At 40.4% G+C, this 24,406-nt stretch overlaps 1 protein-coding gene across 5 annotated transcripts in view; it reads right to left on the bottom strand.

Moving 5' to 3' along the window:
- Window positions 1-4,330: 4,330 nt before the first annotated feature.
- The window catches only part of SLC22A15 (solute carrier family 22 member 15), a 51,835-nt gene continuing 31,759 nt past the window's right edge, over window positions 4,331-24,406 (bottom strand). For 2 of the 5 annotated variants that reach the window (XM_017814813.1, XM_017814816.1), the window contains exons 12-13: window positions 23,932-24,014; window positions 4,331-4,435 (exon numbers count right to left, since the gene is read on the bottom strand). In XM_017814813.1, coding sequence (XP_017670302.1) covers window positions 4,411-4,435; window positions 23,932-24,014 — 108 coding nt within the window. In that variant the 3' untranslated portion in view covers window positions 4,331-4,410. Of the gene's footprint in view, window positions 4,510-15,143; window positions 24,015-24,406 lie in introns of those variants that run through there. The other 3 variants (XM_017814814.1, XR_001874747.1, XM_017814815.1) reach the window with 3 other exon arrangements.

The raw sequence follows: 24,406 nt of genomic DNA, 5'->3' as shown, positions 1-24,406 counted from the left end.
ATCCTGAAACATTTGTGTCTGTGCTGCACTGGGAAGAAAAAACTTACTGTTTCCTGTGTGTTGCAACTGATTTACCATAAGACAGAGCTGGTAAACATCACAGGGCCAATATTCAAGACTACCAACCATTAATTGATATTTCCATGCCAATACCATTAGATAGAAGGAAAAGGGTTCATTACATGGATAAATTTGTTATCAACCAGTTACAGTCTCATTCTTTATCCATTTGATGCCAGTTATTCCCATGCATATACTAGCCATTGTTGGAGCCAGGATATGTTTCGTTCTAAGAGCTGAGAGCACTTCAAGAGTTACAGATACTCTGTGCATTAGTCAGGTGTATGCAGCATCATTTAGATGCCTACATTATACATTGGAAGTATCCATACTCTCTTCGTAGCTGAAGTACAGATGAGAGTCTACTCCTAGATGGTGAACAAGCATCTTTCCAAAGCTGGTCCCATTGGGAATTAGGTGTTTGTGTGACTCAATGGATAATTCTTCAATTCAAGCAGGAGTAGCAAAATTATTTACTGAAAATTATTTCAGTGGAAAGTCTGAGTCTTGAAAGGACTGAGATAAGGGATGAACAACTCAGAAAAATATCAAGATGAACCTTCGCCTTCATACATGACTAAAGATGAATGGAGCACAAGGGGATGGTCACAATCTGAACAAGGAGATTCAACAGGAGGAACATGAGAGAAACCATGTTAGTAAAGGATATTTAATATTTCTCAAATATCCTTACACATTTAACAAAGTGAGGAGATTCTGTTAATGAAATTCATGAACATATTCATGATTACTTATTCACCCAGAATTACCTACACAGAGTGAGATATTAAGACTGTTTACTGTCCTTTTTTGCATCCTATGCTTTATCTCATTTGATTGTAACTTTTGCTTTCTTCTTGATTTTTCTTTTTCCTCACCATACTCTACTAAATCTTATTGTTTGCAGGCAAGAAAAAAAAATCAGAAACAGATGGGACAGACTACAAAATTAACCCGCCTGCCCCTGAGCAAGAACTAAAACCTCAACTGGGCTGTTTGCAGGTATGAAACAGGAGTGTTAGATCATTAACAGCTTGGCTTAAGTGAATCATCAAGCATAATTGCCACAGTCAAACATAATTGCTACAGTCTTTTGTTATTATCTAAGACCAAAAGGAAGCAAAAGCATAAGGAAAAAATTCTTTACTGTGAGGGTGGTGAGGCACTGGAACAGGTTGCCCAGAGAAGCTGTGGATGCCCCATCCCTGGAAGTGCTCAAAGCCAGGCTGGATGACAATTTGAGCCAAGTGGTGTGGTGAAAGATGTCACTGTCCACAGCAGGGAATTGGCACTTAGATGATCTTTAAAAGGTCCCTTCCAAGCCAAACCAGTCTGTGACTGTTCTAAAACTCCTGTGTCCTACTTTCTCAGCATCTGCAGCACCTAAACAACACTTTTTTTTTTCTCTTTTAGAAAATACTGTTGACAAGTACTTCATTTAAGGTCCTTTAGGACATCTTTATGTCAAATGCTGAACTATCAGACAAAAACACTCAAGTGTGTTGAAATGTGTCCCCAGGCCTTCAAAAGGAACAAATAGATTCACTTTTTCAAAATAAGGGACCATTCAATGGACTAAAATGGACTAGTGCTTGCATAAGATCAATTAACCAATGAATAGCAATTGACTAACACTGAACTTGAGGGCGAGCAGAATTTGAATACCTTCCCCCCATAGCCAAAGTTAACAGTATTTTTACTAAGCCTGAATAGCTTTTGCAAGTGGGAAATGGATCAGATAGCAGTATCATATTCCCTTCACTGGGTCCTCATCTACCCTTGACACACTGTTTCTTTGCTATGTTAACAGCATATAGTCCCTTTTGTTTATATAATATCCTTTAATTTCCCTAGTGATTCACCCTCCTCCTCATTCCAATTCATCCTTGTTCTATAAGACCAGTTTTACCTAGCTTATATGTATCTTTTTTTTCTTAATTTATACTGAAAAATTTTAGCCCATATTCATTTTCACTTCCTCATCTCAGCTTTCATTCATGGCACTTCTCCATCTGTAGCTATAGCTATTTTCTCCACCTTATTTTTGTTCATCCAGAACAACTTAGGACAATCCAATAAGCTTGTCTTGCTCAACGTGATACCTGATGGTTTCTCCAACTAGTGAATGGTGAGTGGTAGAGAAAATTGTCCACCTCTAAGAGCTTTTAGACAAAAAAGCAGACTTCTTCTATTGAAAAATACTGAAAGTATACAATCTCTCCATGGGTCAGCTCAAACGGAGACCTGGAGTGTCTCTGTGTGCATTGCTCATGCTATGTTCTAAGAGGCATCTGGTAGAAACACCTTCTGCCACCTCCAATATCCTGGGAGAATCCATCCAACCCAGCCTGGCTGCATTTATTTCTGCCTTCGTCACCTACTGGCTAGGCTATAGCAGTTGTCATGAACTCTTTACAAGAGTACAGACTCTCAAAAAACCTATTGAGGAAGGTACAACTAAACACCTCTTTTCGCGTGTGCTCCTCATCACTGGGGCAGGGATAAAAGAACGAGAGACATGTGACAGAGGGTGCTCACTGTTCCTAAACCATAATTAGCTCCCTAATCATACTATTGGAAAATATAACCTTCCTACAGAAGAGAGGGCATAAAAATCAGAAGATAGAACATGTGTGAGTGAATGCAGCTTCTGAAGAGCCAAGGCATTTATCTCAGATGCCTTTAGCACCAGGACAGACATGCTGAGAGAAGAGACAGCATAAGGTCTCTGTTTCTACCACCTATTGGCATTCCCCTTACCAGGTCTTAACCAGGAGAATCATGCCAAAAGAAATGCACAAAACTAGAACAATTAAGGTCAATTAAGGACTTATTAAGGAGGAGTGAAGCAAGACTGGGATTTATTAGGAACTGTTAACAACATTTGGGTTTTCTCTCATTTACCCAGTCACATCCTCTCCAGATGCACTTGAGTTTTTCTTTTGCTGAGTGGCTTAAGGAAGAAATCTCTGCTATTATAGAGATTCATTGCACCAGGTGACTGACCTATTTTCAAAAACAGGCAGCATTTGACAAGCTGAACTGGGATTGCCTGAAGGTTAGGCAGCCAATGGACAGGAGACTCATGAGCAGACAGAAACTAGGAATCCATCAGATCTGGAGGGCTGCTAGAAAACAGACTTTCAGTAGAACTTCAAATATTAGCAACTATGAGCCTCACTTAACTACACTCTGCTTCTGTTCCCTGTACTTATAGCTGTCATATGAGCATCTTCCTGTGCAGGGCTTCCCTCAGTTCCCTCCTTTGTAGCTCTGCTTTTTAAATCTTCAGAGAAGTGTTCGCTATTATGGCTCACTGAACAGATTCTGATGGAATGATTTTCCTGTGCACAACACTGCATGGCTGAAAAATGAAAAGTTCTCACAGAAATATATCTACTTGTCACCAAAACATTTCCATAGAGAAAACAAACATTTCTTATCAGCCCCTTCATTGTACTAGAATATGTAATCCTTTACAGAATGTAAAATCATACATTTTCCCATTTTGAAATTAGTTTTCATCTTGGTATCTTGCATTTTGTTGAGAAAGCAGACTATAAAACAGGATCTAGCTAAGTACTGAGATGAAATATGTCAGCTTTAAAAATTGTTATGGCTCACTTAGAGGTACTTTTATTAAACGGTATTGTTTTGCAGATGATTTTATTCTGTTTTACTTTATTTCATAATGGGGGAAAAAATTGAGTGCTGGAGTATCTCATAAAATAGAAAATGTGGTTCCAATCTGCATGTGCTAATGAGACATGTTATTTTTATCATGGTATATAGGAAAGTATCCTTAGCTGAGGTGACAGACTGATGAATGAATTCTAACAAATAGTTGTCTGTCTCTCTAGTTCCTACATGAATCTTTCATACAGGCAATGCCTGGTGTGGTTTTGGTCTTGTTTCTGTCAAACCAAGACCACAAGAAAGGGAGAGAGGCAAGGACCTCTCCTTAGATTTAAATGCTGGCAATTACAGCTAGTCTCACATCTGGAATTCCAGACCAGGAGTAAAAATTAAGGACATTTGAAGAAGAGGACAAGAACCTTGAAAAAATTAGGCTACCAGCTGAGATCCCTGATAACATACTGCAACAGGAACCTAGAAATCTCATTAAAAATACAGTTCTCATGAAACTTCACTGAGTCTTGTCTCAGAAATGAAGACAGCAGGCAAGCAAGTAACTGTCAAGTTTGGCACCCTTCAGAATCAACACCTAGTGTGGGAGACAGAAAATCTGGACAGATAAAGCCTTACCTTGCTCTGGATGTAGTTTTCTACATCTTCATCTGTGAATGGTTTCATGGCAAGATGGTCTTCGCTGCTCTTTAAAGTGTGAATTCACTCTTCATTCGTTCGCCTGCCTCTGGAAGCAGAGAAACACTCAGATGGAGTGCTCACAGACTTCTTGCCCTGTGAAACTCAGGTCACCTTATTCCTCTGTGGATGAAGAAGAGGAGAGAGAAGCAAGGAAGTATGCCTATTTTTATTTTTTTTTTCCTGGTCTGAATTACAATGGTGACTTCCAGGTGCTTTGGAAAAGTAGCTCCAAATATAATTTTCAAGTTCAATTATTATTTTTTATCTTATTAGTTTTAAATGGTGGGTTTTGCATGTAGGGACACACAAAAATATCCCAGCTACTGCACTGTCTCAGGGCAGATCTGGAAGTGCTTTTCAGATTCCAGTGCAGATTCAATATACTCATGCACAGCATTATTACTATGCGTGCTACTTAGTACGTCCCTGTCTCACTAGCCCTTAACTAAACAATTTCTTAAATGCTCTCAGTTATCCCTTGTTGACTTCAATCCACCCACTTTTCATCTGAAACTGCATGGGTATTTTTACATTCAGATCATTCACTGGGTCTGCAGTTTGCAGCCCCTGCTCCCCTCTCTTTATATCTCCTTTCTCTCCGGCTGTATTGACAGTAAATATCGTGCAGCCTGTCCCCTCCTGTAGTTTGCTTCGCCTTCTTTACAGTAAATAGACAGAAAGCTGCCTCTCGTTTTCTGCCAGCAGCTCAGCTAACAACCCCATATGGACAGTTCAGAGGGAAAAACAATTGATTAGGCCTTATTGATCCAGTGCAGCTTGGTGGCTTTTAGAAAGAAGGGTACATCAGCACATGCAAGGGAGTGACAGAGTATAGAGATGCTAAGGGTCCCTTACTAAGAAAAGCACACTCCACATTTGACTAAAATCATTATTATCCCCTGGAAACTGAATTTTGACATCCCTTGACTGATTTATTACTTCTGCAGCAGCTGGCAAAAGGCAGCACTGGGTGCTCCCTCAGGACAGGCACTGTTTTTGCTAGTTATACTTTATGATGTTCCTTATTAACAGTCAAATACTAAGTGCATTAAAGGAGCACCAATACCTGCAGGACATCTGCTTCCCCAGAACCTACAAAGCAAACCTTTCTCTGTGCCTGCCAGGCATCTGCCTTTGTCTTTTTGCTGAGGGACTTGAGGACTCCCTTACAAAGACATGTAGGCATTTACCTTCCATGAGAGTTGGGCACTGAAAAAGATTTTCTTAGTTCCCCATACCACAACCTTACTCACCTCAAGACTTAGTGGCTAACTTTCACCTGAGGGGCTAACAGTGTATGTGAGCTCTGCTAGGGAAGCCAGACAAAAGGCATGGTCTGAAGGAAGGGGGGTGGAACAATAGCTTGGGAAGGACTTGTAGGGCAGGTTGGATGGGATTAAGTCCAAGTGGAGTGTGCAAGGGAGGAGAATTAGCCTTTTAAATGGTCAGATTCCATTAAAAGCGTGCCCCTTAGATAGCCAGTGCGCATACAGCAGACAACTTCCTTAATGCTCCCAATACCAGACATTACTTTAATACCTAGAACCTCAGGCATGTATTTTGAATCAAGGAGAGAGATTAAGGATCTCTCTTTCTTGCACCTATAAGGTCTTTCCTCGTGACAGCTGTCCAGAGTCTTGGGTGCTGGCAGAGAGATAAAGTAGTTTTGGTAATTTTTCTTTTAGACGATAACACGCCTTATGCTTATTACCCTTTTCTGTTGGCAAGCACTTCTCCAAGAGGGTCTGGATGTCCCCAGTTTCCCCTCCTCATACTGACAGATGGTGATAAAGTCTTGGGCAAGGACTGTGCTTTTGTTTGAAGTTCAAGCATATTTAAGTTCAAGTTTATGCTGAAGTCCAAGGAGCTGAGCAACAGTTCCTACCTGTTCCTTCCGTCTGAAAAGAATAAATAACTCTCATCATCACCGCTGAGGTGCAAGGGGAGCTGGGAGAGAAAAAAGCAACAAGAAACCCAATATCAAATGTAACATTAAATACAGCCTTTTCTTAACTCTGAGAACTCCTTGCTCCAGAGCTGTAAGAATTTGCTGCTTCATAATTTCCTCGGACTTCAATGAATCCAAAGAAAGAAATAAAGGAGAAGAACATTTGCAAGAACTGGATGCGCGAGATCATAGGAAATGGACAACTTGCACCGAGTGCCTGTGGAAATCCACACATTATTTCCACCCTATTATTATTATAATCCATCCATTATTTCCATTCCATAAGTAGCACATATGCTACTTACAGGATTGGAAGAGTGCCATTTGGCTGACAGAAAATATACAACAGAAAAAGGCCCTTACACCACCCGCAAAATACAAGTTAGAGTGCTATGGGAGACACCGGCAAGTCTTGACCTCACTTAGGAAAACAGTCATCACAAGAACTCACATTTGTTACATGAGGACCAAATAGCACAGAACACAGCAGAAAAAGCAGAGGCAGATGGCCATGTGAGAGGAGGGAATATTACTGTGGGAAAAACCTGCATCAGAAGGAAAGAGCACAGAGAAAAGAGAGTGCAGAAATAGGAACATCTGCATAGATAAAAGAGGATGTAGACACAAAGTAGGAATGATCCAGGCTCCTCCAGTGACATTTGCTGAGCTGATGCAGTGTTGTTACAGAGAAACCTTTAACAGATTGGTCCTTCTCAAGCAGGAAGCATCCATCAAGACAGTGCTTGTATATGAAAGTAAGACTAAAATAGAGAAAACCTGAGAAGGACCAAAGCTCCAAAGGCTGATAAATACAGTCTCCAGAGAAAAACCTTTCCTCTGAGTCTACAATAACTTAATTCCTCAGGTGCACCAGCAAGAGGGAGTGAAAAAAGGCTATTTCTTGTTTCTTACTCTTTGAGAAGTACAGAAGGAAAGAAGGAAGTGTCAAGAGGCTGGATCCAGGCTCTTCTCGGTGGTGCCAAGCAATAGGACAAGAGACAATGGTCAGAAACTGACACAGAGAAAGTTCTACTTGAATATGAGGAACAACTTCTTTACTGTGCAGGCAACCATGTACTGGAACAGACTGACCAGAGAGGGTGTGGAGTTCTCCTCACTGGAGATGAATTCAAGAACCATCTGGATACAGTCCTGTGCCATGTGATCTAGGATGATGCTTGAGCAAGGAGGTTGGACCAGATGACCCACTGTGGGCCCTTCCAACCTTACCCATTCTGTGAAAAGCTCATAACAGCTTCATGGAGATACAAAACACCCCACTGAAGCCAGGCAACCACCTGAAGACAAAACCAGAAAAGGTCTCTTCAGTTGTAGTTAGTTCACAATCCATCAATTATCATGGATATGAGCCCTGTCAAGAGCTTTTGAGCTTTGTTGATCTGGCAAATTAAACTTCTGAAGTATATTTGTTTCTAAGGAGATTCCCATCCAGACTGAAAATGGCTACCTTTCTGACACCTCTGAACCCTTTATTTTCTCTTGATTATTGAAAGAGCCTTAAACCCTCATTGGGGTCTGAGCATATTTCTCCGAGACAGTTCTTGCTGAAGGACTGCAACCTTCCTTCTCTCTTTGGTGTCCCTCAGGAGATTATCAGCATCACTTACATAGCTAGCTGACCACAGACAGTTCCCCCAAATGCTGCTTGATGAGCATCCATTGATTTATCCAGCTTCTCTGCAGCATTTTCAAGCCACATTTCAATACTTTGATCTTCTCAAGTCTGCATAAGATCTGAAATTATTCAGCTATATTACATCCTCCCATCTGTATTATTTCAGTTCCCACTTCACAGTACCTTGTAATGGAGTTCAGATTGCGGGTAATTTCTTTTGTACCTGCATCTTCATTTACTTATCAGTATTCTTCTAAGAGGATTTAGAGATTTCCTAGTATCTGCAAAAACACTGAATCTATGATATATCATTTTCATTCACGCTGTTGGCAATAACCAGAACTGAATATGACTGTGGATCTGTGAAACCCATGTAAAAGTATTCTGTGAATATATGCCTTGAATGGTATCAGATTGGCTTTTGTATCTTCTGAAGCTGCCAATTACTGATGCTTTCCATGCTTGCTTGGCTTTCCTTTCTTCACTCTTCAGTTTCACAGATATGACAAATACATTTCAAATCTACAATCAAAAGTAATCTGAACTGTGAACTGCACCACAACAAAAAAAATCACCAACATCTTGTAAATAAGAGCAGTAGGATTTACTGCATGGGGAAGTCTAGTATTGTGCCTTTTTCTGTTTGGCAACTATTTAGAAGAACTATTCATACGGAACAGTGAGCATGTTTTAAAAAGCCTCTACTAAATCACACAAATGAGTCAGTCCAATGTACCACTTGTGACTCACAGATGATCTGCAGTGGCAACAAATAAGCCCTGTTGAAGATGCTGCCTTCCAGATGAAATACAACTCTGAATTTGTAGTTGCTAATGACGACCCATCTCTTCTTGCTCTAATTACCAGAGGCATTAAGTCTGTTGCATTAGCTGAAGCATGTACTTGGGTCAAGACAGACTATCCAACCAAATGATCCCAACAGATTTAATAATCTCTGACAGTTCTCTTGCCTTCTTAAACTGTTGTCCCATTTCTCCCTATTAGTGGATTAAGTGACTGTACAAAATGAGTAATTGTAGCTTGAATCCCCAATAACATTTATGCTGTGACAGTCATTAGTACTGTTCAGAGTCTCCATTCAGAGGATGCTAGCATAACATAACCAGGCTTTTTTGGGGCAGAAGTTCTGGGAATTAATTTCAGGTTTTTTTCCACTTTGTCTTTTAACAAGTTGATATGGGCAAAGGGGATACTTCAATGACAAAAGCCTGGGATGGACTAAAGGGAAAAGAAAGTGCTGCTAATTCACTGTGACAGCATCAGAATCACATATGGGTGCCAAATTGAAATGCTTCTCTACTCATTCCCTCCCCTTACCAATCAATACTTGGCAGGCTCAAAAATGCTCCGAATGCCTATGCTGCTTGTTCTCACTGCCACACGTTCTCGCATTAGCCTTGGGCCTGCTTGGTATGAAGTGCAATTTAAAGGCTTATATCCTTTCCAGACTAAGCACAGCATTGGTTTAAGTCCAGTGGTTCATAAAGCCTGATATCTTTTTTCCATCCGTGGCCACACTGGACACGTCAGAAGGCGGCAGACACCTTTTGCTAGAAATTACTTCTCTTAACCTGGGAAGAAGTTTGGAACCCAAAATTTTACAACCTGAATGTTCTCCAGCTGCAGTGTAGCATTTCCAAAGAAAGTGATCATTCCCGGATCACCGGCTGAGGATGCAGGAAATCCTGAAAAATGCTGAGGTTATAATGCTGCTACCCACAACTGACCAGCCTCAACTAGGAAATTCCTAAGAATCCAGTTGGCTTTGCAGCTGCTTTTAAGCAGCAAGCCACTGGGCAGCAAACATAAATCACATAGCAGTATTGCCAAGATCACTGGGACCCAGTGTGGTGATGTGTTCAGGGTCTGGAAACTTCCAAGTTCAAAATGGTCAGCTCAGAGGATGACAGGAGAGGCAGGAAGCTGTGAGCCCTGGCTGCATCAGCTTTGAGGCTCCCAGGAGAGTTTACGGAGATGTTGGGCCAGAAAACTGGCATTTTGAGATCTAAATGCATGTACTGTCCTCTGAAAGTTCACTGAAATAGTGCAGTGCATCCTGATTTAAACATAAAATATTCCACTAGACTATTTCCAAGCATTTACGAAGGACATTTTTCTCTCTCACTATGTTTTATCCATTACTAAACTACAACTACTGTTCTATTGTTTCAATCAGGATGTCCCACCATTTTGAAAAACTACCTGTGGCCAACATTCACAAAAACAGGAGCCTTCCAGCACTTCTATTTATAAGCCTAGGTAAACAGCCTGCAAGCCAAAAAGGAAATAGTCAATACCAAGGAAGCTCTCACTGATTTAAACACATGGTTAGAAAAACGGCGTCTGGAAAAAACACGTCTGGCAGAACACAGTGCAACTGGGAAAACTTTTTCTCACCTGAAAAGACTTCTAGTGCTAAAAGCTGCTTCATTTTTTATGTCAGCATAGGTTTGCTGATTATTTTCAGCTGTCAAGAAAAGGATTTTAAATCTAGAGGCACAATAACTCTGGGACAGACTGACCACATCCAAGATTTACAAGAGCCAAAACAAGAAGCATGCTTGCAATGACGCTGTGTCGACATGAGGGGCTGAATCACAGCATTTCCAGGAGCTGGTATTTTTTTCCAAGACTGCCCTCCAGAGTACAATGTTAGCTTGTATTATTTTTACACTTTGCTGTTGTGTCTAAATTGACCCGATTCAGAACTTATGGCTTGAGTCTACGGCAGTTTGAAGCAAATTGAATAAATCACCAGTGCTAAGTGAGAATAGTCACTTCAACACAAACTCACTTGGGAAAGAGAATACTCAGACTGGCATCCCTGTTTACGTGCTTCATCCAGTCACTGACTAATAAAAAAATGTACACTAGTTCACTGGAGCCAGAGCTAGAAACTAGGTCTCATATATCACAGGCCAATGACAGCTACATACCCATCAGATCTATTGCTTTCTCTTGATGAAAATACAATTACTGCAGAACAAATGGGTCAGCTTCACCAAGCAAACTGAGAAGGGTCTCCAGGCTCAAAAAAGCCTGGTCCTCAGGAGCTATTTCAGAGTGCTGGGAGAAATATTTGTGTGGGAGGAGAGTGAGATTAAAAAAAAGCCAAACCAACCAAACAAAACCAACAAACAAAACAAAAAAAGAAAAAAAATTATCCCCTCCCCCAAAAAAAACAAACAAAAAAAGCACAAAACTCCCCCAACAACCCTTCCCAGAATTAAGACGGCTCAACGACCACTTTCTGTGAGTCATGAACCATATTAAAGCAAGATGTGGTTTTGTATAATCTTGGTTAGCAGCATGACCAATCTACTACATAAAAGCTTTCTTATCAAACGCCTCAGCTTGTGTCATCTTACACACAAAGGTAAAAAAAAACAATCAAACTTCCAAAACTCTAGGATACGTCCACCTGGACACTATGTTGTGTTCTGGCCCTGACATGGCATTGTGGAGAAGACGGGAAGGAGAAGCTGAAGAAGTTATCAGAATAAAGGAAGATTTTGCCATAATACCTGCAGAAATGTCTGAGGAAAAGCACAGGGAAAGCCCAGACAACTGCATGCTTTGTGTGGGAAGAAAGGAGTGGAGGAGAGAGTTATTGGGACTTTACAATGCATGGGCCCTGAGGGAAACAATTGCCACGAGGAACAATTGCTATACAGATGAGAATGAGAACACCAGCAGTAGTGAGAAAAAAGATGCTTTTTATTAGAAGTATGATATATGTACCACAAAGCATAACAAGAGATTCAGCAAACTAGTGAGAACAAGCCTTGAATCTCAACATAGGCTTCAGACAAGTCTTTTCATAGTATTTCTAGACAGATCAGATCATGACCTGCATAGCTACACAGTCCAGCATCAGTCACTGGAAAATGAGTTAACAGCCTCCAGTCCGAGCTATGTCTGGCAAATACACATGCTACTCTTTTAGTCTGCAACTTCTGAAAATTTGTCATCCTCAAGAGCAGGCAGCAGGAGAAAGAAAGAGGAATGCAATTGCATTCTTCAAGCAAACACTTCCTCCCCTATCTCAGACCATAAAACTATACAGCTTCAAGCTAATCCCCATAATCAGCTGCCCAGCCCTTTCCACTTTATTGGCTGTTTTGTGCAGTCAAAGCCAAATTGCCAAAGGGAGAGGGTCAATCGTTTGTGCTGCATCTGCTCCAGGCAGTGACAGGACACAGGATAGATATTTAGGGCTAGAACTAGTTAAATGCAGATTCAGGGCACTGAAAACAGGAGTGGGGGAGAAGAAACAATCCCGGAATAAAATCCCTGGGAATATGCAGAACAAGTTGCTTGGCCAGGCTAGTGCATGGAGGAGCAAGCCATCTCTCTGCTCCTTGGGCTTTTATGGATGAAGGGAAATTGAAACACAGGCAGATGTGTTTCAAATGGAAAACGAGGTGAATAACACCACAAGTAGTAGAGGAGCAGTCTGGGTGAGGAGGGAACAGCATTCATAAGAGCACAGGGTCATTCAGTCCAGTTCCAGCTATCAAGGACACCAAAGATCTCATCTGAATGCACTTATACTCCATGAACTGCTCTCTAACAAACCCAAGACTAGCAGAGAAAACGATCAAATGGCCACAGCAGTAATTCAAAATCTTAGAGAGGATAATGGACCCTCAATTCAAACAACCCAATATACCTGAAAAAAGGCCACTGTGCAAGCATTGCTTTCTCCTGCCCTTGTGTATACTGTTGCTGGAAGCCACGCCATCCCAAATGCCCAACACCCTCCCTACGTACCATGCAGGGATCAAAGCATTATAAATTAATTTTTAAGGAATTTTCAGTTTCTCTATTTTTATTTCATGCACCTTGCCCAGCAGTATGATTATAAAACAGTTACCATCCCCTCTTGTCCTATTACTGCATGACTGTAAAAAATTCCTCTCCAGCTCTCTTTTAGCCCCCTTAGGTACTGGAAGGTGCTATGAAGTCTTCCTGCAGCCTTCACTTCTCCAGGCTGAACAACTCCAACTCTCTCAGCCTTTATTGACCAAGACAGAGAGTAATTCTTTTTCTGACCACAAGTATTCACCGAGTCCATGTAGCCAACAAGATGCAAGGTGATAACACTGGAAAGTGCAGAGTTGAGTCTCTCTCAGAAGCAAGGTAGCTTTAGTTAAATTTGAGCCTGGTGCATGAAGAACTGAGTAATTTTGCCCAATAGCTGCTTGGAGCCGGTAGGCAATGCTCACTGCTGCCATCTCAGCACCAGTACTGCCTGTTATCAGCAAAGAACAAGCACATTCTCCAACCGTCCCTGCTTTCAAGGGATGGCACCTTAGTCCCACACCTCCCATTTGATGACTTCTGGAGGTCTTTCTACTGCTAGTGTGAAAAATTGCCTACAGCAGAAGCATCAGAACAAAGAAAACGTTAAAGCTACACTGACAAAAAAAAAAAAATCTCACAGTCATATGAACCATTCTCCTTCCCATGTGTAATTTATGGTTCCTTTCCTCATTCTTGGTCTCTCACTCTCTTTTTCCTTATCTGGGCCCAACAAACAGTACAACGCAATGGCTTGGTAGTCAAACAGGCTCCAGTCACAGCAAGATACAGCCAGTTCCCAGTCAAAGCACAGGCAAACAAAGCTGCATTTAAGAGCAGCCCAAGCTAACAAAGAGATGTGTCAATGTAAATCATGCTGTCTTACCCAGTGGCTGCTTACAGAAACACTCCTCATCCTCACGTAGATGACAACCAATAAATGAAGTGTTTTCAAGCCAGTAGTTTCCTGCAGCATGTAGTTGAAACATATTAGAGAGGAGAGAACGACAAATCTGAATGGCTATGGATGGAATTATGCCAAGCACATAACAAGACACATCTGAAAACTGGGCCTTCAATCATCACCTCCATGGTGAAACAGCAAAAGTGAAAACTATGGTAAAAATCTAAGTGTCTCAAGTACCAGAAAGAGTGTGAACTCACAAGAACTGCAAATAACAAGAACAAAAGATAGCCTTTGTCTGGTAAATTTAGACCAAGGGATGAACAATACAAGTGATTTTGGATGCCAGTGCATACTTCATATATTCCAATTACTCATTCTAGAAAGGCTGCTGATGAAAACACTGAGTTCAAAAGACTTCCAAACGCCTTGTTTAAAGCTCCATGAGATTCTAGAAGGCATATGACAGATTAAGCAGAAAAGATACTTAGGTTGGTTGCATTTTTCTTTTGCATAAAGCAATAGAAGAGCAAACGATGACTCTTGCATTGCCCAGTGCCCAAGAAGCATGAACAGGGAGTCTGGCTAGACTATTGTTCTTAGCTCCATGTTGAGGAAGAGTAAAATGCAACATGACACAAGGTTTAGTAATATTACTCATCATGTAGACCATCTATCTTCTTCAGCAAGTGTACTTCAGAATACTGACAGATAAAGTGCTTTTGCTATTCAAGAAGAATCTTTAAATTATCTTTTTTTTTTTTTTTAGGATATACAGAGGTATGAAATATCGGGTACCCAGCAGTTTCAAACAGATCCCTACACCCCAGCCACTTTTTCCAGATTCAGACATTTTCTTTGCCACTAGACAGGGGACAGGAAATGCAGTCAAGCTATTTATCATCTCATTTCCAGGTAATGAAGACAAATGTTCAAATTCTGCCATTCCCTGACAAGATGTTTTGGCAGAAGCCCTGAGGGCAGAGACTATGGTCTTGTGCAATTGTATCACACCTTAGAGAAGGGGTGCCAACCAGATAAGTGCCAACTAGTGCTCGTGAGAACCCCCCCCGTACACGTTAGTAACATCACCGCAGACATTTTGCTATGCTAAAGCCCCCAAAGTGTTTCCAGTCTTTCAACATCAATCAGCACAACTGAAGCCAGTAGTAAATTGATTCTCACATTCCACTGGTGCCGGTTTTTGTTAGAAATGATTTGTGATAGATATGGTGGAATATATTGATTAGTACTGACAGTCCCAGTTTCCCAGGCGCTTTGTAGCACTGCCATTCCAAAATGACCTGCTTTCCACCTTGTCAATTTTCTTCTGCAGAGTCCATTATAAATATCTATTCTATTCTGAGAGCTTCATCCCCCTCCAGAAAACAAAACAAAAGGGTCAGGCAAGTAAAAAATCAGTACGAAAAAAATAGGTTTGTGGTGTTGCAAAAGAACTTGTTTTTATTGAGAGATTTTTGTGTCAGGGGAAGAAAAAGGCACAAAATAAGTTACAAAGACATTAGATGAACTGTATGAATCAGAGGCAGTATCAGAGCTGTTACAAATCACCTAAGTTGGCTTACTAACATAGGTTAGCCTCTACAAAATTCTTAAAAGAAAAATATTTCAAATTATCAAAATAATTCAGAAATTAAGAGAGAATGTAAAAACCACCAATATTAACTTTTTACTAAATTCACATTTGGGCTTACCACCATCACCCTCTCTTAATAGACAGAGATCACTGGAAAATATGTAGTATTACAGAATTATTTAAAAAACTCATTTACATATCATAAATTAAGAATTTATATATTTACCTTTCATACCTCCAGTGAAGTACAGTACATACAGGTAAAGGCAATATGCATAGGAAACACATTAAGAAAACAGAATAGGTAAGTGCAATTATTCTGAATATTTCAACATTTGTTATGGCCCCTCACCTATGGCAAAGAACATCTTAAAAAGATGGATCCAACAGTTGTTCACAGAACATATGAATATACCACCATAAAAGGTCTACTGTGGAAAAGCTTATGCTGTCTTCAGTTGTGACTTCTCAGATGAAGTATTCTACAAACAGACTTTTCAGCAGTACAACTCTGAGTTAACAACAGCACACTAACACAGTTAAAGAAGAGAAAGTACTTCTAAAATATATCAGTCCTGATTTTAACATGGGAAGGCTCGTAACACTCAGTATTCGAGTAATCCAAATTAAATATTTAACAACACACACACCAACTATATACAACTTCATTTTTTACTGAATCTATTCTCCCCATTTCCAATTTCCTGTTATTCAGTTCCCAACTGGCAAGGACTTTTGATTGATAGTTCAAATTATATGGGCACGAGGAAACAATGCAAAGTCTACAGGATAAAGAGACTACACAAAGATTTGGTTTTGTGATGATGAAAGGTGGAGCAGCAACAAAGTAGTTTACCCCTCCAGCTGCTCCTCTGGTCAAGTGGAGGTCTAAGTCCTGTCTTCTGAAATCAGCAAGGATGTAAATGCAAACAGACACAGAGCTTGGCTATAAATGCCTGATTATATCCTTAGGAGTTTCACTTACTTGACCTAAGACAACAGCAACATGGAAAGGGAATACAGTACCAACTACCACTCACAAACTGTCAGCCCAAACTAAGGACTTGATTTACAAAAAAAACTCAACCCTGTAAAGTCATGTGGTGAGCATAACTGTGAGGGCTGCAGCAGTGAGGGGGCTGCAGGGTGCCTTGTGAGGGAAGAGGCCAGGCACTGCCCCGTGCAGGTCCCAGCCAGCTCAGCAACAGGCAACACGGAAATCACAGAATGGATGAGGTTGGAAGGGACCTCTGGAGGTCATCTGGTCCAACCTCCCTGCTTAAGCAGAGCCACCTGGTAAAGCAGGCTGCCTTGGACCATGTCCAGATGACTTCTGAATATCTGCACACGTGGAGACTCCACAACCTCTCCAGGCAACCTGTGCCAGTGCTCGATCTCCCTCACAGTAAAAAAGTGCTTCCCTATGATCACATGGATCCTCCTGTGTTTCAGATAGTGTCCACTGCCTCTCGGGCACAGTGCTGCACTCCAGCACTGTCAGAGGAGTTGTTGGCACTTCCATAAAACCATGTTTAAGAAGGGCAGCAAATGGCAAGAAAGAGATTACAGTGCTACAGCAGTAGGAGGAAAAAAGGGTAAGTCCATGTCTGCACAAGAAGAGCTGAAAGGAGAGACAGCTGAGCAGAAGAAAAGCCAAAAGAAAAATCACAGCCTGAGGAGAGGCTGAGAGTAGACTCAAAAGGAGCTACAACTCTAAAGGGACTGTGTCTGGTGATGAAACCCACACAAGAGCAGTTGAATAACAAACAAAGAGCAGTGAGAAAAACCAAGCACAACAGATTGATCTCAGTCTCCTGTGCTGCCTGTTGCCTTGCTGAAGGGACTGAGCATGACATGCAGTCATGGAACTGGAAACCACCGTGGGGTAGGGGAGAGAGAGGGAAGAGCAGTGTCTGGAAAAAAGCAGCAGTGTTTTGTCTAAGTGTTTTGTTTATTTTTTCTTTCAATACCAAAGCAGTAACTAAAATCTCAATTGGCAATAAATTAATTTGATTAAAACTCAACTCAAAACTTATTGCCCCCTAAAACTGTCCTCAACTGATACTAATATAAAATTAAGAGCTTTCTGGCCCTTCTAAAAGCAAACAGTATATACAGGAAAAGCCATGTTCTAACCATGTAATTCTGCTCCTTCAAAGTCTTAAGCCTTTTAACTAAATTTAAAAGGCCTTTAAAAAAACTTTAAAGATAAGGATGACTTTAAGTCATGGATTCCCACATAAATAAAAAAGGAAAGACTTTGTAGTTTCCTAAAAATCAATTAAATAAAGTGACAAACAAGCTCAACATAAAGAGGTAGCTTTAAAAAAATCAAGGTATCATTAGACTCAGGAGGCAAAGGTAGTGCAATGAAACTATACATACAAAAAATCTACTTCCTATTTCTACATTACTTACTCAGATTTTAACAGGAACAAAATAAAATTTCGTTCTGATTTTGAAGAGTGAAAAGGATCAAATAGTAGAAACCAGTCCTTTAGAGGCATACTTGAAATTACAGCATCCACAACTCTTTCATCACAAATCACCTGCAGCTGTTTGCTCCATAACAATTTTTATCAGTGCCTGCAACACTGATTTTTTTCTATAAGCTAGCATTCGAAATGCCTGTCTCCCAATCATGTTTCCATAATTTAAAAACATTTTGTTTGAAAACAGATGTACCAGATACCTCTCATGGGAGATTTTAAATTAAATATAGCCTTCAATATTGGCCAAGTTTTCTTACTGCCATATTTTTTGCCATAAAAAGTATGAGATGAGCAATTCAGATGTGTTGGTGAGAAGCAGCAACATGCACACTAAAGACCAATTTCCCCTACAAACCTTTAGTAAATGAGGGTGGGCAAGTATTTAAACACACTCCATTCTACAATCTTGCTGTATACGACAAGACCCTGAAACCCCATGGTCCTACTTCCTTCTCCATAAACAGTGGAGAATGATTTAAAAGAAATAATCTTTCTTCTGGGGGTAGTCAGCTCAAGTTTTATCCATCTGCCTTTTTACTGACAAACACACAGCCATGTTAGGGCTGACTTGCAGTGAACATTAGTTGTAACAGGGATTTAAACTCTAGACATTATTACTTAGCAATGCCTCTAACAGACCAGGCATTTTATAAAAATCTTATAGATCCTGTGAAGCTCCAGGCAAGCTGTTATAACAATGCTAATTTGTAAGGTTGATGAATGAACTAACAAATTCCAATCAGTTTTAGAGTAAACTTTGACATTTGCAACTCAGAAGGAAACAGGGTCTGCAGGTTCCTCTGTAGTGGCTACATGGTATAAATTCTGCATGTTCTACAAAGCCTACACTTTAATCCTTCATTCAGTTTCTTTGGTTTCTCAGAAGCAAAAGCTACTTAAGTGAACTGAGCAATGAAAGACAAGCAAACAAAGGTAACTCTCTGTCCACCATAGTTTCAGAGATGCTTGTTAAATACCAGTTTTGGCAGGCTGCATGGAAGAATTCTAAATGAAGGCAGCTAGAACTAGTTTTGGGCTATTGCTTTCCAGCAAAAACTGTCTTTGGCACTTATATAATCCAATTCTATGATGCTACTTTACACATAGTCCCATATAAAGCTGACTGAGGAAATTAAAGATGACTTTCATAAAACAGGCACTTCAAATCAGAACAAAGAAATCTGTTCCCCATTAAGCAATGCAGGAGCTTTTTTCAGAATGACAGGAACAGCAAGTAGTACCAAAATTCAGATGAGAAAGTTCAGTAAATTCAGACTGTTGGGGTAAAAGTTTTACCCAGCTCTATTAGATTTAATAACAGTAGCACCTGGAAAATCTGAAGGCTACAACAGACTGGACAAGGCATTAAAAATACATAGCATGGAAAAATTATGTATAAATTTGCTCACCCTCCAATTCTAATCTGAGATCTGCCACAGAGGTTTTCTTACATAGGTGCCTTTCCTTCACATAACACATCTTGCAGAAAGATACAATCAATGAGACTCAAAATACAGCTATACCCTAAGTCTCCTGTTTGGTAAACAGCTGAATATAGACATTTCTGACACAGACATTGTGTCAGGCCAGACTAACTTCCACCATCAAATGACAGCATTGCTCTTGGGCTTTTCTGACATATTTACTGCAAGGCTCACAGTTTGCATGCACAGACTCAGCTGTGCCAAAGAGCACGATCAAAGAAGCGCTAACAGGGTGGGGAAAGGGATACACAGGGCACCAGCCTTCAGCTAAAACAAAATAATGCTAAACAAATCTGCATGTGGTGGTCAGGTAGAAGACTCATGAACAAGGGTTTTAGCCCAAATGTTTCCATTAACACACTCCAGGAAAAGTACGTTTGTTCCTCACTTTCCCCTTTTCCTCAGTACAACAGAAACACTCTTGCAAACTGCTTTTACATGCTTAGGTGAAATAGGCTGGAAAATGTATGGCTCAACTGCATCTCCCATGGTTCTGTAAATGATATTCTACTAACCTCAGTACATCCATCCACAGTCTGGAGACCCTGGCATGGAGTGTACACTGTGAGCAGATGAGCATGTGGCTGCAATCCTTAAAACCTTGACTGTAACAAAGGTGGAAACAAGTTACAATGTTCTCTATGTTAATTATGTATCTCTGGAGAGGTGTGGGCATGTTCTTCACTCAGCATCCTGATCTGAACATAGAGTCACCTGTGGCCCTCTAACACAGAGCTTCTAAGTTTCTGGTGTGTCAGGGAGTCTCTGAACAGCACTTTCCCAATCCCTAAATAGAAAGCACTAGCTTCGTTTTCGGGGAAGTTTAAAAAAAATAAACTTCTCACTTCTGGATTTTATTCTCTCCAGCCTATCAAAAGCAGCCAGGTAGTAAAATCCCTTTAGAAGGCTGAAGTATCACTTCACAAGTTGTGTGACAAAAACTCATCAAATAATTCTAATATTCCTATCTTTCTAAAGGGAAGCTGGTAAATTAAGCAATGACCAGTTATACAGCATTCACCAAAAGAAGGCTGTCTAAATTGCAATTATTTTGGTGCCATGCCATTTCACAGAAGAGCCAAGTCTGAATTAAAACTGAGGCAGGCCACATTTCGTATTGATTCAAAGAAATGTTTCATCACAAAAGCAGCAGTGCTGAACAAAGCTGAAAAGGAGAAAAAGGAAAAAGGAAATTATGAAACTGATACCCCCAATAGGACATCCTGGAACCAATGCTAGCTCTGTAAGCAGAACCTTCAAGTTGAGACAAGGAGCAAGAAGGGTATTTCTACCAAACAGCTGCTACCTTATGTTTTCTCTTACCCTTGCCCTGAAGTATTTCAGTTGAATACTCTTTTTTTTTTTTTTTTTTACTCCTACCAGCTAATTCTCCTCCGTGCTTCATGACCTGTCATTCTCCTTCATTCCAAGCTGTATTCACATATCACTTGTGAGATCCTGAGATAGCAGAATCCCAAACATACCTCATCTGAGACAGTATTAATAAGATCTGACTAATCAACACCATGGGAAAGCCTCTCTCCTCTCTAGCATAATCCCATTAAGTGAGCTGGACAAAAAAACCCAGAACTGACAGCCAGAGGAATCGAGGGAAGAAATTCCTTACTGGGGATAGGTATCTTAATGTCTACACAACACAAAAAAAAGTTAACAGGGCCAGCTGCTTAGTATACAAAGCTACGCTAGCAAAAAACATGGGATACTTCACTCAGCTGTAACAAGGATGTCAGCTCTCAGATTCCTAGCATTACAATACATAATAAACTGATGTATCTAGTGCTGTATCGACCTCCGCTTTCCAGTAGCTTCTCAGGGCAAACTTACTGCTCAGACACTGAGACTCATTGATTGGGCCTACTCAGACTTCTTACACAACTTCAAAACCACCCAATGGATTCAAACTTCAGAACACAAAGGGGGAGAGCAAAGCCTGATGCTACATTGCTGAGCTTCTCCTGCAGGGATTTTCTCTTATAAACCTTCTGATATAACTCACCAGGGACAGTAACAACACAGAGTTCCTATGGTTGACAGAAAGAAGATTTAAAATTCCTTCTAAAAAAGTCCCTTTAAAATTTGAAAGGTGCAAACATGGGACAGATTTAGGGTTAAAAGAAGAGCAGCAATATCTATGGAAAACAATTGCTAATTTTGTCTTCACTCTTGTTTTTTCAATTTTACATATGTATACCGATGATACAAAAGTGCACGAGTGGAGAGGTAAATTTAAATTATATATAAGTTGAAGACTGTCACAAAATCTAGCTCAGAGTGATATTCTCTACCTGAACCATGACAGCATCCTTCAGTTGTAATGAAAATTATGTTGAGGTGTCTTGTAGCATTACCAGGGTTACCAGTAGGGGATAATGACAGCAAAAACATGGAGGGAGGAAGGCTAACTGTTCCCGTCTGCTTCTTGGATGACTTACTCCACCTAACACCCAAAGAGGGACAGAGACAGAAAACACCTAAAAACAACTGTTGGGTCTTGGCAGCATGTTAATACCACTGGGCTTACTGCTGTTTGCTTCTAACTAAGCAGGTTTTATTTATTTAGAAGCCATCAGCAACAAAAAGTCATTTTTCCACTTCTCCATAAATTAAAACGTGAATACAAAATTAAAAAATATTTTAATAGGTTCAACCTTTTCAAGTATTTCTGAGTACCTTATTTGAGAAATTTTCTTAAGTACAAAAGGGCCAAATAAGGCAGAAAGACTACACAGCTGGGTTTAAAAGTGCCTTGCCACATCTACAACAACTATCCAACAGTTTGGGAAAATAAAAGAAGGCTGGAATTCTTCTAGTGAAGCTCATAATACAGGCAAACCCCACAACCATACTGATACTCTGTCCATACGGACTGAAGTTTCTAACTTTGCTCACAGTCAATGCCTGGATCATGTTCAGTCCAAGTGGGAATGCTGCATGTGTGAAACTGCAGTCCCTGGGCTGCCCTCTGCACCAACCAGGGGAGTTGCTCTTTGCTCAGTGCTACAGTTCCCAGTGAACAAAGTTCAAACACCTTGCTGCAAGCTTCAGATTCTGTTTACTTTCACTTTCTGGAAGAGTAAAGGAACTCCCAGTTTAACCAGGAAATATTCAGCAGTCAGCTGTTTGATATTTTTAAACCCAGCTTTTTCAAGCCTAAGATCTACAAAAACGGCTCGTGAGCCTGAAAATATACCTTCTGCCATTGTATGGCACTTTGCTAGGAACTCAAAGTAGGAAGACTAAGAAACACTTTATAGAAACCCATCTTAACAAAGAGAAAGCCACAGGTTAGAGCATAAGGATGACAATGTAATCAAGAAAACTGAATCTCTGTAAGGCCTCATTTTTGTAGTTGGAACTTTTCATATGTTCATGTTTCATATTACAGGACTCCACATCCCACTAATGAAGCATCTACCAAAAGTTCAGTCTAAACAGGAGAATGAAGTTATCATGCTCAACAAGGTCAAGTAACGAAGTGCTTGAGCAAGCACCTGCTTAAGAAACAACATCAAGCAACCAAATGCTGCCTCGAAGAAGTTTGCCTGGTTTTTAAGTGAGAATGCTATCTACACACAAGACTTTAAAATAAACACTAGCATCTTCCTGGCAATGAAGCTCAAAATGTAAGAGCAACTCATAGTTCCTCTTACCACTTCAAAGTTAAGTCTCTTCCAGAAATAAAGACACAGATATGTCTGCAAAAATGAGCTATATATTCTAACACACCTTGCACACAATATGTGATAAGTACCTTACCTATGTCACACCCGTGAAACTATATCCGTCACAGAATTATTTCACTCCACAGAGAAGTTGCTTAGCTTCAATATTTATGGCAAAGTGAGGACAAGGTAGAAGTAGGCAAGTCCATACAGCAGTGCTGAGATGTGGGGAAAACATGGCAAAAGTATGTGTAAGTCAGCCCAAGAAAAACCTTGGTGTATGAAAAGAAGGAAAAAAAAAGTCAGGAATGTCCCTTATGTCTGCAGCCTCTTTTGTGTAGTCCTTCCTCCCAGCATTCCATTATCACTAAGTAAATGCCCAGCGCACGATTAACCAGCTGCACCCAGTAACTCTACACAGGTGTGCAGAGAGAGAAACCTTACGTTCACAGTTGCCTCTCCTGTACTGAATATGCAGAGGCCATTTCAACACACAATTTCAGGAATTTGTTCCCACTGAAGTAGCATACAGCACATTCTGTGACTACTTCCACCCCATGGAATAAAACAGTGGTTGTTTTCAAGTTTATCAGTTTATACTGAATCGAAATCCACCACCTTGAAAATAAAATGCCAACATGTGCATTGATGATCTGTCCAAATCCACCTAAACCTAGATAATTTCCTAGGCTTCAGAAATACACTATCCCAGCCTTGCTGTCTCACCTGGCTTCAAATGCAGTCCATGCACTGTCACTCTGAACCACAAGACTTTGAATGGCTGTCCCATAAGAGCATCAGTGGTGTAATTAGTCTGAACAGGACTCAACCCCCTCTCCTAGTCAGGAATAACACAGGCACTTGCCCAATTACATTCCCTGACAAGTGAGGTCCCCAGTACTTGTCATACAGCTGGACTGACTGCACAGGTAAGAAAAGGCATAAAATGGGCCAGTGTTTCTTCTTTTCATTACTTGATCATGTGAGTCTCTTCATCAGCATCATAAAACTCCTGATCTTCGCTTCCACTCTCTGTAGAACTGTCTTTGTCTCCAGACTAGAAACAAAAATTAAGTCATTAGTTAGCACAGAAGTCACTAAATCAATCTCAAAATACATAAGCATGAACCATTACACCTCTATGGAATGCTGCTAGAGAAAAAGCAAGAAAAGACAGGTCAAATCACCATATTAAAACTTTGTCAAAGACATAACGTGAATTAAGATTTCTTTACGTCCTTGGTTCTTAAAAATATCTTTAAAAGAGATAGGGTTTAGTGGATGGACTTTCTCTGCTTCACTAGTACACTGGAGAACACATGCAGGAACTAGACTGGCTAGAATGGTTCTGAAGTGATAATGTACTCTACTTTCTTAATTTAAGTCAAAGGTTCCTACTCTGTGGAGAGCTACTAGATACACAGTAGCTCACCACAGCTCAGAAACACA

Source organism: Lepidothrix coronata, unplaced genomic scaffold, assembly GCF_001604755.1.
Source record: "Lepidothrix coronata isolate B3197 unplaced genomic scaffold, Lepidothrix_coronata-1.0 Scaffold46, whole genome shotgun sequence".
NCBI lineage: Eukaryota > Metazoa > Chordata > Aves > Passeriformes > Pipridae > Lepidothrix > Lepidothrix coronata.
Note: the sequence above shows the minus strand (reverse complement) of the source record. Positions and strands in the feature narration are given on the sequence as shown.